At 48.1% G+C, this 11,699-nt stretch overlaps 1 protein-coding gene across 1 annotated transcript; it reads left to right on the top strand.

Moving 5' to 3' along the window:
• Positions 1 to 5,552: 5,552 nt before the first annotated feature.
• Positions 5,553 to 10,176, top strand: GPR50 (G protein-coupled receptor 50). Its single transcript, XM_006087800.1, has 2 exons — positions 5,553 to 5,765; positions 8,585 to 10,176. Exons 1-2 carry the CDS (start codon positions 5,579 to 5,581, stop codon positions 10,174 to 10,176), a joined length of 1,779 nt encoding a protein of 592 aa, XP_006087862.1. The 5' UTR covers positions 5,553 to 5,578.
• The last annotated feature ends 1,523 nt before the right edge of the window (positions 10,177 to 11,699 follow it).

Below are 11,699 nucleotides of genomic sequence, written 5' to 3'. Positions count from 1 at the left end.
ATGAACTAGACAAGTATATAAAATCCCTTAAAGACCATACCCTCAGGAGCACTGAATCACTTAGTGCTAGGTCTAGAATTCCTTAAATTGCTGGGGGCTAGATAAAGGATTGGGTTAAGAGCAGGGTTTCTCCAAGAGGGGTCTTGCATCAGAATCACCTGGGACACTTGGGAAACATACAGATTCCAGGTCCCCACTCCAGATCTACTGAATCAGAATCTCAAGGGGCAGGCCTAGAAAGCTTCATTTTTCCTAAGCACTCCTGGTGTCTTTAACACACGGTTCTCAACCTGTGGGTCGCGACCCCTTTGGCGGTCGAACGACCCTTTCACAGGGGTCTCCTAAGACCATCCTGCATATCAGATATTTACATTACGATTCATAACAGTAGCAACATTACAGTTATGAAGTAGCAACAAAAATAATTTTATGGTTGGGTCACAACATGAGGAACTGTATTTAAAGGGCCAGAAGGTTGAGAACCACTACTTTAACATGTACTCAATTTGAGAACCAGTGCCTTAGAGATGGGAACAATGTGTGCAAGTAATCAGTAAGGCATAATGTTAAGGCACAGACTCTGGAGCCAGACCTCTCAAGCTAGACTTCTGGCTTTACCATTTATTATCTGTGTAACCTGGGGCAAGTGACATAACTTCTCTGGGACTCAGTTTCTTTATCTGTGAAATGGGATAATAATTTTGCTTGTCTCATAGGACTAATGTCAGCGTTAAATGAAAACATATGAACAAACACTCTGAACAGTGTCTGGAATCTAGGAAGCACACATACATTCATGTTAGCCATTATTAGGGGATGAGTGGTCCGGCTGGGGTGAAAGAGGATCATTTTGCACCCTGAGGACCACCCATGTCCTATTTCTTGCAGTAGAGTGGGCTGTAGGAGAGTTCCCAGGGCAAGGGGCTTGTTGCAACAGAAGTCATGAGGATGAGTAATAAGAGGAACAGTCTTCAAATGCACGGATGATCCCGCTTGGCTAGCAGGAGGAGTTAAGAAATACATATCGTTCATTAAGCTCTAATTAGCAGATAAATGTACAAGGGGAAGGGAGTCCAAGTGTTACTGCTATAGGTAATTAATGTGCTTCTTGTCTCTCTTGTAACCCTTTGATTTGAACCACTTAAGCTGTGGTCTTTATCAGGCACTACAATTCTGGAAATACTGGGTGCTAATTATTTTGGTGAGCCCCTGCTCTCTGTAATGACTCAAGCACAGGGAGAGGGAGGATAAAGTGGTTCTTGTCATGACGAATTAAGGCCAGAGGATGTGACTAGACATAGTCTCTTTAGGAAAACAACAATAGTAAAAAGGACAGCACCCGTCGCAAATTGCTCTTGAGTTTGTTGATGTAATGACCTGGCTGGCCTCTAGTTCTAGTGACTTGATTCTTGTCAAAATCCTTGCTCAGTTCCTTTGAGACTGAAGCCTTTTTCCTGAAATCCTGCTCCAACCCTCAACCTGGAACCAGATCTTCCTCAGCCTGTGATGGCTCCACAATCTGCTGAAACCCAGCTTCCCCTGCCTGAGGTCACCCAGCCACCTGTGCATTTCCATCTGACCTGTCTCTGGACCAAGCATAACCCATGCTTTCATTCTGACCAATGTCAAGAAATCTGATCATTCCATCTTGTGGAAAACATACAAACTATATCAGTGAAGCATCTCAAGGAGCAGTGAAAAGGCAAACCCCTGTGTATGCCCCTTTCCATCTGGCACTCTGTCACATGTCACAGTGGCCTGGGATGCTGGTGAGTTCCCATTGGGTGGCTTCTTCTAGGAACTAGAGGCTAGAGGCAAGGTCTCTGATATCTCATAGAGCCTCTGTTCTCTATGGAAGTACAACAGAATAGAGTTTAGACAGAATATTAGAAACTTTCAGAACAAGAATCAATAATAGCTACCGGTTGTTGAATGCTTACTTTCTTCTGGGTAGTGTTTAAGTGCTTACATGTATTACCACATTTAACTCTGCCATCGACACTATGATGAGGCACTATGATTATCTGCATTATATAGCTTAGGAAACTGAGACACAGAGAGGCTAAGTAACTTTTCCAATGCCACACAGCTGACCAGTGGTAGAGCTGGGTTCAAGCTTGTTTTTATTTTCAAGAAGCTAAATACACTCTTGATTCATTAGGCATCTACGAGGTCCTAGGGTAGGAACAGTTTGAGGAGCAGGGGTTGCATAGGCAAAGCAGCTCCCATGCTTCCAAATACCTTCCCACGAACAGATAAGATACCCCAAGGGTTCATGAATGAACGGAGAATGTTTTGCTTGTATTCAAATGAAAAGACATTTTCATTATTACTGGGGTTGTACTGCATTGTCATTTTGCCAGTTTTCATATATTAGTGTGTCAATCAATGGTCTAATGTGGATTTAGCAGATGATCTGATAATGTCAGAGGAGTATTTGCCAATAAGGTTGGAGTGCTTGGGATGGCCCTTGAGTGCCCAGTCTTCCCTGAGGGAGGGGGCAGGTGTGAGCTGGCACTAAGAGGCTCTCTGCTTCACTATTTTGGGCCAGGGACTGCTTGCAGCTAAAAGAGAATCCAAAATGTTCATTGCAGTAGTACTCAGAATAGTCAAAAAGTGGAAACAACCCAACAGTCCATTAATAAATGACTAGATAATCAAAATGTGGTCTCTCCATACAATGGAATATTATTCAGCCATAAAAAGGCAGGAAGTACTGATCCATACTATAACATGGATAAACCTTAAAAACATTATGCTAAGGGAAAAAAGCCAGACACAAAAGGACAATTATTATATGATTTCATTTATGTGGAATGTCCAGAATAAGAATCGGCAGATCCACAGAGACAGAAAGCAGATTAGTGGTTTCTAGGAGCTGAGGGATGGGAGGAAATAGGGAGTAATTGCTAATGGGCCTAGGGTTTCTTTTTGGGGAGATGGAAATGTTCTGAAATTAGAGAATGTTGATAGTGGCACCACTGCATGAATGTACATAAAACTAAAATGGTGTACTTCAAAAAGGTGAATATGGTATATGACTTTATGTCTCAGTAAAATCAATCAATCAATCAAACAAACAAACAAACAAAAAAGCTAGAACAACAACAAAAAATCAGAACAGATTTCTAGTATTGAAAAATCCAAGTCCCATTGGGTCATGGTCAAGCAGTGTCAAAACAGGGGCCAGGGGATCAGCTCACTCTGCTCACTCTTCAGTCCCAGGGAAGTTCAGGCCACATTCACGGAGAATTCCCAGCACCCTGGGCCTCCACGGGCTATGGAGCCATCGCATCTCAGAAGTACAGCTCACTGAAATATAACAATGCCTGAAATAACAGTTTGCCGGCTCTCTTAATAGGATTGGAGGGGCGGGGGAGCGGGCAGAGGAGACTCCAGTGTCTTAAGTCACTAGAATGCTTGTTTTCTTTTTCTCCTTCAGATTTTTGTTTATTTGCATTAAAAAAATCTCTCCTTGCCACAAGTTAAAGGACATAAACCTTTCTGGAACTGGCGCCAGTAGCCTGATGTGGACGAAATACTACTCCAAGGCGAGGCTGGGCTTTTGGCTGCTGCCCCTTTTCGGGGCTCACAGTTGCCTAGGGAGGATAGCAGAACCGGTTCTTGGGCTGCATTTAAGGATAAATCCTGGCTAAGTCCAGCCTTGAGAATTCACGGACTGTGTGGAGCAGTGAGATAATGAATGTGAAAAGGCTCCAGGTAAAAGGTTGTTATACCTAAGGATTCCCTTCTCAGTAGGGAGCGCAGGATAGGGGTCTCTCTCTCTCTCTCTCTCTCTCTCTCTCTCTCTCTCTCGATTCATCTTCAAACAAGGGACACATTCCTACTTGAGCTTTTAAGCTAGACAAAGTGTGTGCAATCTAGTTGTCTGCAGGGTCTGTTTTTCTGTTAAAGGTCCCTGAATGTTGAAGTCCCTCATGGAACCCGCCCCCAGCCCCTACACTCCCCCCACCCCCTACCCCCGTTTCCGCCCCTTTCCTGGTGGGGCAGGGGGGCGGCTGTGTCCAGACGGTGGCGCACAGGGACAAGCAACCCCCTCTCCCCTACTGCGGCAAGACAAGACAAGTCAGGAAAACTTTCAAGGTGTTTAGCTGAAAATTTCTGGGAGGTTTCTCAACAAGAGCCATAACTTTTACTAAGGGGCAGAAACCCACTCTAGTGACCAAGGTTGTTGAGTGAGCAAGTATGAGAATCTCGCTCTTTTAGCTGGGACCATTAGGATTTCCCGGAGCCAACGCTCTGCTTGCCTAGGCACACCCAGGGAACAACCGTGACGCCTGGGGAGGGAGATCCACTGGGCTAGGGGACAGCCTGACCCAGAGGAAGACGAAATGAGACCCGCGGAAGGAGATGGCAAGGGAGAATGACCGAAATAAATTGTGCCTGGTATGGGGGTGGTGGTACTGGTCTCCTGGTGGCTTCTTGGCTGAGCCTCCTGGCACCTCCACGCCCTCCCTCCTCTGCAGCGTAGCTCCGAAAGCTTTCCCCAGTGCTTTGCGCCACCTGCGGAGCACAGGAGCCAGAGCTACTCACCTCTGGTTTCTTTTGAGGAGCAGCGGCCCAAGAGAAGGGCTTTCTTGGTGTTTTCCTTTTTCCCCCAAAGCAGCATCTGAGCTCCCGCAGCCAGAGTGACCGGCAGCTGGGAAGGGGATGAACTCCCGCTCTCACTTGCCCCTAAGCTGTGCTGGAGTGGCCACCTCCCCTTGTTTCCAGAGTACAGGCTCTGTCCCCTGCTCCCAGAGCCTGGCGCAAGAAACATCTCTTCACGCAGAGCAGAAGTCCGGACTGGACTGAGCGGCCACCAGCCATTGATTCTAAGGGTGTCAATGGGCTCCTGGCAGGCACAGGAGAAGGGTTACGTTCCCTACACACCGGGGGCCTAGATTTGGGGTGGAAGCATCCAGCAGCTGTCCCCTACTCCCCTAGGAGTGTGGAAGGCTTTGAAGTGCTGCGAGTAAGATAAACTCTTAAGGAGACTGTAGGGGCATAGATCTAGGGTTCAAAGGGCCACTGGCCACCTCTCACACTGCTGGGGGCTTCAGAGTGGCTTGGGTTGACACTAGACCCCAAGAAGGACCCAATGACCATGCTCTGCTGTTTACATTGCTTTGCAGAGTGTTTGCATTGGAAGCAGAGAGAGAAGAATTTGCCAAAAACGGATGCGCAATGGCTGGGGTGTCTGTGGGAGAGAGGTGGACTCTGAGCTTGTCACAACCAGAAGTACCTAGGGAAAGGCTTGGGAGGGGGCTTGTGACTAAAGGGAAGGCACAAATAAGGCAGTCGGAAGCAAGATGACACCTCAATGTGGATTTGTCCAAGAAGAGTTGGTGACTAAAGCAGGGGTGGTCAGGAAGGTCTGATTGGTCGGGGGGTGGGATTTGGGGTGGGGCTATGTCCCTCTTGAGGCTTTAAAAGCTCATCGGAGAGGGGGGCAGGATGCTGTCATTTGCTCTCTGTTTCTCAGAGAGGAAGCAGCTTTTCCAAGCAGCTCCTGGTGACAGAGCAGGTGTTCATTGTCTGGACTGGCTGGGAGATCCTAACGGTCTCTGGCAGCAACATGGTGCCTACCCTGGCAGTCCCCACCCCATACGGCTGTATTGGCTGTAAGCTGCCACAGCCAGACTACCCACCAGGACTAATCACCTTCATGTTCTGCGTAATGGTTATCACCATCGTCATAGACCTCACTGGCAACTCCTTGGTGATTTTGGCTGTGGGGAAGAGCAAGAAGCTCCGAAATTCTGGTAAGCTACCCTTCCTTCTCTCTATCCAGCTGGCAGCCACTTGCAACACCTAGGGTGTTAGTTTGTGCGCCCAGAACAGGGAATCTGTGGACAAGCCCTCACACTGAATGTCCCTGCTCCCAATTCGCTGAAAATCTGAGCGGTGATGTTATGCATGGGCCCCGTAAACTTAGAGCTTTTTCAGGCTGAGGGAGCTCAGAGATTTAGCTTTGGGAGGCAAAGCGCAAAGCTCGCACTGTGTGGCAAACCGCCTAGTCCTGCCCCGTCAGGGACCTGATGCAGAGGAACGCGGCACTCTAACCGAGAGTCCGGCAACCACCTGGGGACAACACTCAGAGCTGGACGCCACAGAGGTGGCCGCGCGGAGGCGAAATGGATGCAGGGAGAGCAGCGAGGCTGAGACCCGCTCCCCGCTCCCCGCTCCCCGCTCCCCGCTCCGGGAAAGTTAAGTTCTAGCGGCTGCCGTGGCACTTAACCGAGGTAGCGCGGCAGCTGTGCCTTTGGGGGACCAAGTCCCCACTCGCCCCGGTCCTGGGATCTAGGGCGGCTCCTGGGTAGCTCCGGAGAGCGGAGCACAGACCCCTGAGCCTGAGTATGGAGCAGGTTGGTCTGAGCCCGCGGGAGCTGAGCTCCATCCGCCCGTCCCAGGGCGCACGGTGGAGAGAGGCGAGAGGCAGGCTGGGCGCAGCAGGCTGTGGCAGCAACGGAAGCGGCAGCAGCGGAGATCCCAAAGTCCGTAAGCAAGGTACTGGGGGGTCGCAGCGCGGGACCGAGGTGAGGCTCGGGAGTTTGGGGTTGGACAGAAGATAGGATTGCAGGAGGGTTGCAGAAGTGCTCAGAGGGGTGGTGGGGGGCTCAAAGAGTCTGCAGAGCGAGGGGCGTCTGGGACCTGGCTGAGCGGCGAGTGAGACTCCCCTTGCTGCCAGCCAGTGCTCAGGGAAGGGAGCCGGCTGCTAGCGGGACTGCGGAGAGGCGCGGGAGGATGCTGGGGGCTGAGACCTGGGCCTGGGCTAGAGGCAGCAAACATTTCGAAGCAGTGAACCGACTTTGCAGGTTGGGTGGGAGAGGGTTCAGGGGAGAAAGAAAAGGGCAAAGGGGTCCAAACTCTGCCCTCTGGCCGCGGAAGGGAGGGGCCCGTGCCCGGGGGTCTCTGGCCAAGTTCTCTCTGGGTGCCCCGGGGGATGGTGGTGCGAAAAGATGGAGGGAAGGGGTGTCCGAGGGGTTCGAATACCCACTGGACGCGGGAGGTCGGGGCGCGAGGGAGAAGGCGGTCAGTCTCGAGGAGATTATTTTGCCGGGTCGAAGAATCAGAAACACCACACAAGTTTCAAAATGCAGTGGAGGGCACGCAATCATTCAAAGTTTTCTTTTAAACTTTGGTGGATGTGTTTGATTTCTCCTGGATCCCCTGGGGACACGGACCACACACTTGGACCTCACTTTTACGTTAGTAGTCCGGTCCCAAGGGGCAGAACCACCCAGCCCCAGGGTCACCCGAGAAGTCATTTTTCTTTTATTTAATTTTCTTCTTCCCTTTACTTTCCTCCTTCCTTCCCTTCTAAAATTCAAGTGAAGGTTTTCATGGCTGTGTGGCTTTGTTTTTAAGGCTTTGCCCTCTCTCTTTCCCGCTTCTCTTCGCTTAATTCATTACTTTGAGGGAAACCCTAGAAAAATCCTCTTGGGTGGAAAGCACCGAGGCTATGCGCTCTGGCAGCGCTAGCCAGCATGAGGAGGCAGAGGAGCTGAGCCATTCCTTTGCTCTTTGAAAAAGTACTCATTTTCTCCCAGTCCCAAATGAAGTGCAATATTTTGCTAGACCAGTGCTAATTAGCAATGAGGTGCTTCCAGAGAAAGAGGATTCTCCGCCTTCATTTGCTTCTACCTTTTCTTTCTTTATTTTTTGAACGGTTTTACTAAAATGTTCCTACCGCTGCCCTACGAAACCGGAGTCCGCCTCCCTCCCGCTCCCCCCCCCCCCCCCCACACTTTTCTGTTTAGCAGTGCCAGGGGCCGGACCCTGGTGCAGAGTGGCGAATGTGCTTGTGCCGCTCAAAGCCTGGACCGGCATCAAGTATGCACTTGTGCTAATCCTTGCAGGATTTTCCTGATAGAAAAAAAAAGTCCTGCTCACGATTTCTTTGGTCTCAGACTAAATTTTACAGGGTTCCCTCTCTTCCCCTCAGCTTTTATTCTTATGTTATCTCGGAAATAATACATTTTACTAGGCTGAGTCTTAGATTCTTGTCTAATTCCGCTGAGGAAAACTGCCTAAGAAAACTACAATTCTCTGTGAACTTATTTGCATTATGATTGCAGTGATAGGCTAGAGAAGGCAGAGGTCTAGTTTTCGGGGGTGCAGGGTATGGAAGCTTCCCGACATTACTCCAATCTCTCTCTCCTCCCACTCGCGATCCTGCTTCCTACAACAGCTTGATCACCTCCACCACCCTTTCCCCTCTCTCCCCACCCTACCCCCAGGGGGAAAAAAAAGTGCATTTTGTTTTTGTTTAAAATGGTCGCTTTGAGTCGCTGTGTGAGTGTGAAGGGCTCCTCAAGGGGCTTTTGTATTTACTGCTTTTTGAAGAAATAATGTGGACAAAGAACAGGTCTCCCTAACCTGACTGTGCATCAGAATCACCTGGGATATGTTTGTAAATAAAAATAAAACCACACTGTATTTCGTTGAAAGAATTCTAGAATTCTAAATTGTCAAGATTCCAGCTGGCCTTTTCCTCGAGCTTAAACTTGTAGTTTTTCATACTTAACCATTTATTCTTCTCTGTCTTTCCCCCCTCTCCCTCCCCGAATGTGTTTTTCAGGCAACATCTTTGTGGTTAGCCTCTCAGTGGCTGATATGCTGGTGGCCATTTACCCCTACCCTCTGATGCTGCATGCCATGGCCATTGGAGGCTGGGATCTGAGCAAGTTCCAGTGCCAGGTGGTCGGATTTATCACAGGGCTGAGTGTGGTCGGCTCTATCTTCAATATCATGGCAATTGCCATCAATCGTTACTGCTACATCTGTCACAGCCTCCAGTACGAGCGGATCTTCAGTGTGCGCAATACCTGCATTTACCTGGTGGTCACCTGGATCATGACCGTCCTGGCTGTCCTGCCCAACATGTACATTGGCACCATCGAGTATGATCCTCGCACCTACACCTGCATCTTCAACTATCTGAACAACCCCATCTTTGCCGTGACCATCGTCTGTATCCACTTTGTCCTCCCTCTGCTCATAGTGGGTTTTTGCTATGTGAGGATCTGGATGAAAGTGCTGGCAGCCCGTGATCCTGCTAGGCAAAATCCTGACAACCAATTTGCTGAGGTTCGCAATTTTTTAACCATGTTCGTGATCTTCCTCCTCTTTGCAGTGTGCTGGTGCCCTATCAATGTGCTCACTGTCTTGGTGTCAGTCAACCCAAAACAGATAGCAAGCAAGATCCCCAACTGGCTTTATCTTGCAGCCCACTTCATGGCCTACTTCAACAGCTGCCTCAACGCTGTGATCTATGGACTGCTCAATGAGAATTTCCGAAGAGAATATTGGACCATCCTCCATGTTATTCGACACCCTATTCTCTTCCTCTCTGGTGTCATCACTGATATACGTGAGATGTGGGAGGCCAGTGTCCTAGCCCGTGCCCATGCCCATGCCCCTGCCCCTGCCCTTGAACAAGCTCAAGAACAAGCCCATGAACAAGACCATGCCCATGCCTGTCCTGCTCCGGAGGAAATACCAATGAACGTCCGGAATGTTCCACTACCTGGTAATGCTGCAGCTGACCGACCTGAGCATGCCTCTGGCCACCCCAAGCCAGCCTCTGTTCACTCCAGGCCTGCCTCTGCCTACCACAAATCTGTTTCTGACCACCACAAGTCTGTCTTTAGCCACTCCACGCTCGCCTCTGGTCACCCCAAGTCTGCCACTGTCTACCGCAAGCAGGCCTCTGTCCATTTCAAAGATGACTATGTCCATTTCAAGCCTTCCTCTGTCCATTTCAAGGCTGACTCTGTTTATTTCAAGCCTGCCTCCAGCCACCCCAAGCCTGTCCCTGGCCACCAAATCCCTACTGGAAGCCCCTCCAGGAGTCTCTTCAGCCCTGTCACCAGCCGCCCTAAACCCACCACTGGTCATGTCAAGCCTGCCATCATTGGTTATCCTCAGCCCTCTACTGCTGGACACTCTGAGTTCACTATGTCCTGCCACCCTGAGACCACTGCTACTGGACACCTTGAGTGTGATGTTACTGATCGCCCTGAGCCTCCTTCCAGCCCTGCCACTGGCTCTCTCAAGCCTGCTGTCACCACTCACCCTCTTGACTCCACTGTGGTCACCACTGACAACATTGATTACCATGAGGTTGTGGTACTTGATGTTGAAATTGATTCTTATGAAATGACCATATGAAAAATGCTCTTAAGGATGGCCAAGCAATGGTCCACTTTTAAGTTTGTCTAGCACATGTAACCTCACTGCATTTAAACATAGAAAGGCACGCAAACACTGATTCACAGCCATGTTGTAAGCTAATTCCATCATTCACGCATACTCCCTTGTATCACATACTCAAAAGTGTATGTGTGTGTGTGTGTGTGTGTGTGTGTGTGTCTGCTATTTTAGAAATCAAATTGCCATCAAGTTTGACTTCTGTTGTTCTGAGCCTACCTTTCCTTCTTCTGCTGGCCTTGAGCCCACAGTGATCCTTGACATTTTAGACTTGGATTTTTCCCTACTCCCGTGTTCCTCTTCCTCCCCTTCCCTCATTTCCTCCTCCTTGTTCCTGCTTTCTTCTTCCATCCTCCGAGGGAGGGATGAGGGAGAAGTGCATGTGCAATGTTGAAGGTGTGCCCTGTGAAGGCTTCTGTAAAGTTAATGTGACCACAGAGCTTTATGTTCCTAAGTGTCTAATTCTATATTATACATTTAATGACAGTCAGAAAGGCAGATGTGATAAAGTACAAGTAGTTGAAACAGTTTTGTTTCTAAATTCCAGCACACAATATGACCCATATCTAAAAAATAATTTGACAAGCTCTTATTAAAATGGATTTTTATGCTTATGAAATCAAATGGCAAAATGAAAGATGTGGCCACAATGAATTGCTTTTATTTTGTGAAAATTCAAACATCAGTGCTTATTTTTATAGTCAATCATGAATGGAAAGAATGACATGTTTTTACCTTTTTTGCAGTCACTTATGTCTTTTAGTATCTGCCAGGATTTTCTTTTTCATTTAGATTCAGAGAGACACATCCATTCATAAATTGGTTTCTTCTAAAATTTAAACTTATGGTTGCTAGGATCAATTGTAGTTGAGTTTTTAATACTGTAATTCATAACTATACTATACCTCAGAGATTTTTTAAATTGCCTGATGTTTTCACACAATCAGTTTTTATATTTTTCTTTTTCATTCAAAAGGGAATGCAAGGTAATAACTGGTAGCCAGAAGTCAATGGATTCCTTCCATGGAGGTTGTAAATGAGTGTTTCTCTGAAAGCCTTTTCCTCCTGCCTTGTCCCTAACTGGGGTGAGAGGTGGAGAGGAAGAGATGGCAACATCAGCCAGTCTCCCTCCCCCTTGGTTGAGGTGATAAGCAATGTTAAGTCATAAACATCTTGCATCAGCAGACTTGACAGCCCAAGAAGTGATTTTTCCCTAGGGTTCAAGAAAAAGTTGTTGTTTAATAAAAATTTCAATTATTGATTCAATTGACACTTATAATAATGTTTACTGTACAAAAGCTTGTAAGGATAAGTGGAAATGTACTGTCTTAATTCGATTCTGTTTTTGTGGTAGCAATTAAATAAAAGTGTTTTTGTGGCTTTGGTGTGCAATTTGTTGTTAAATTCACTTCTTCCACCAGGCTTACTTGTGGGGAGGGTTCAGAGGTGGGTGGAAAAGCATTGACCTTGGGGAATCAAAAGAC

This window comes from Myotis lucifugus, unplaced genomic scaffold, assembly GCF_000147115.1.
Source record: "Myotis lucifugus unplaced genomic scaffold, Myoluc2.0 scaffold_40, whole genome shotgun sequence".
Lineage (NCBI taxonomy): Eukaryota > Metazoa > Chordata > Mammalia > Chiroptera > Vespertilionidae > Myotis > Myotis lucifugus.
The sequence above is the reverse complement of the archived record's forward strand: the minus strand, read 5'-3'. Positions and strand labels throughout refer to the sequence as shown.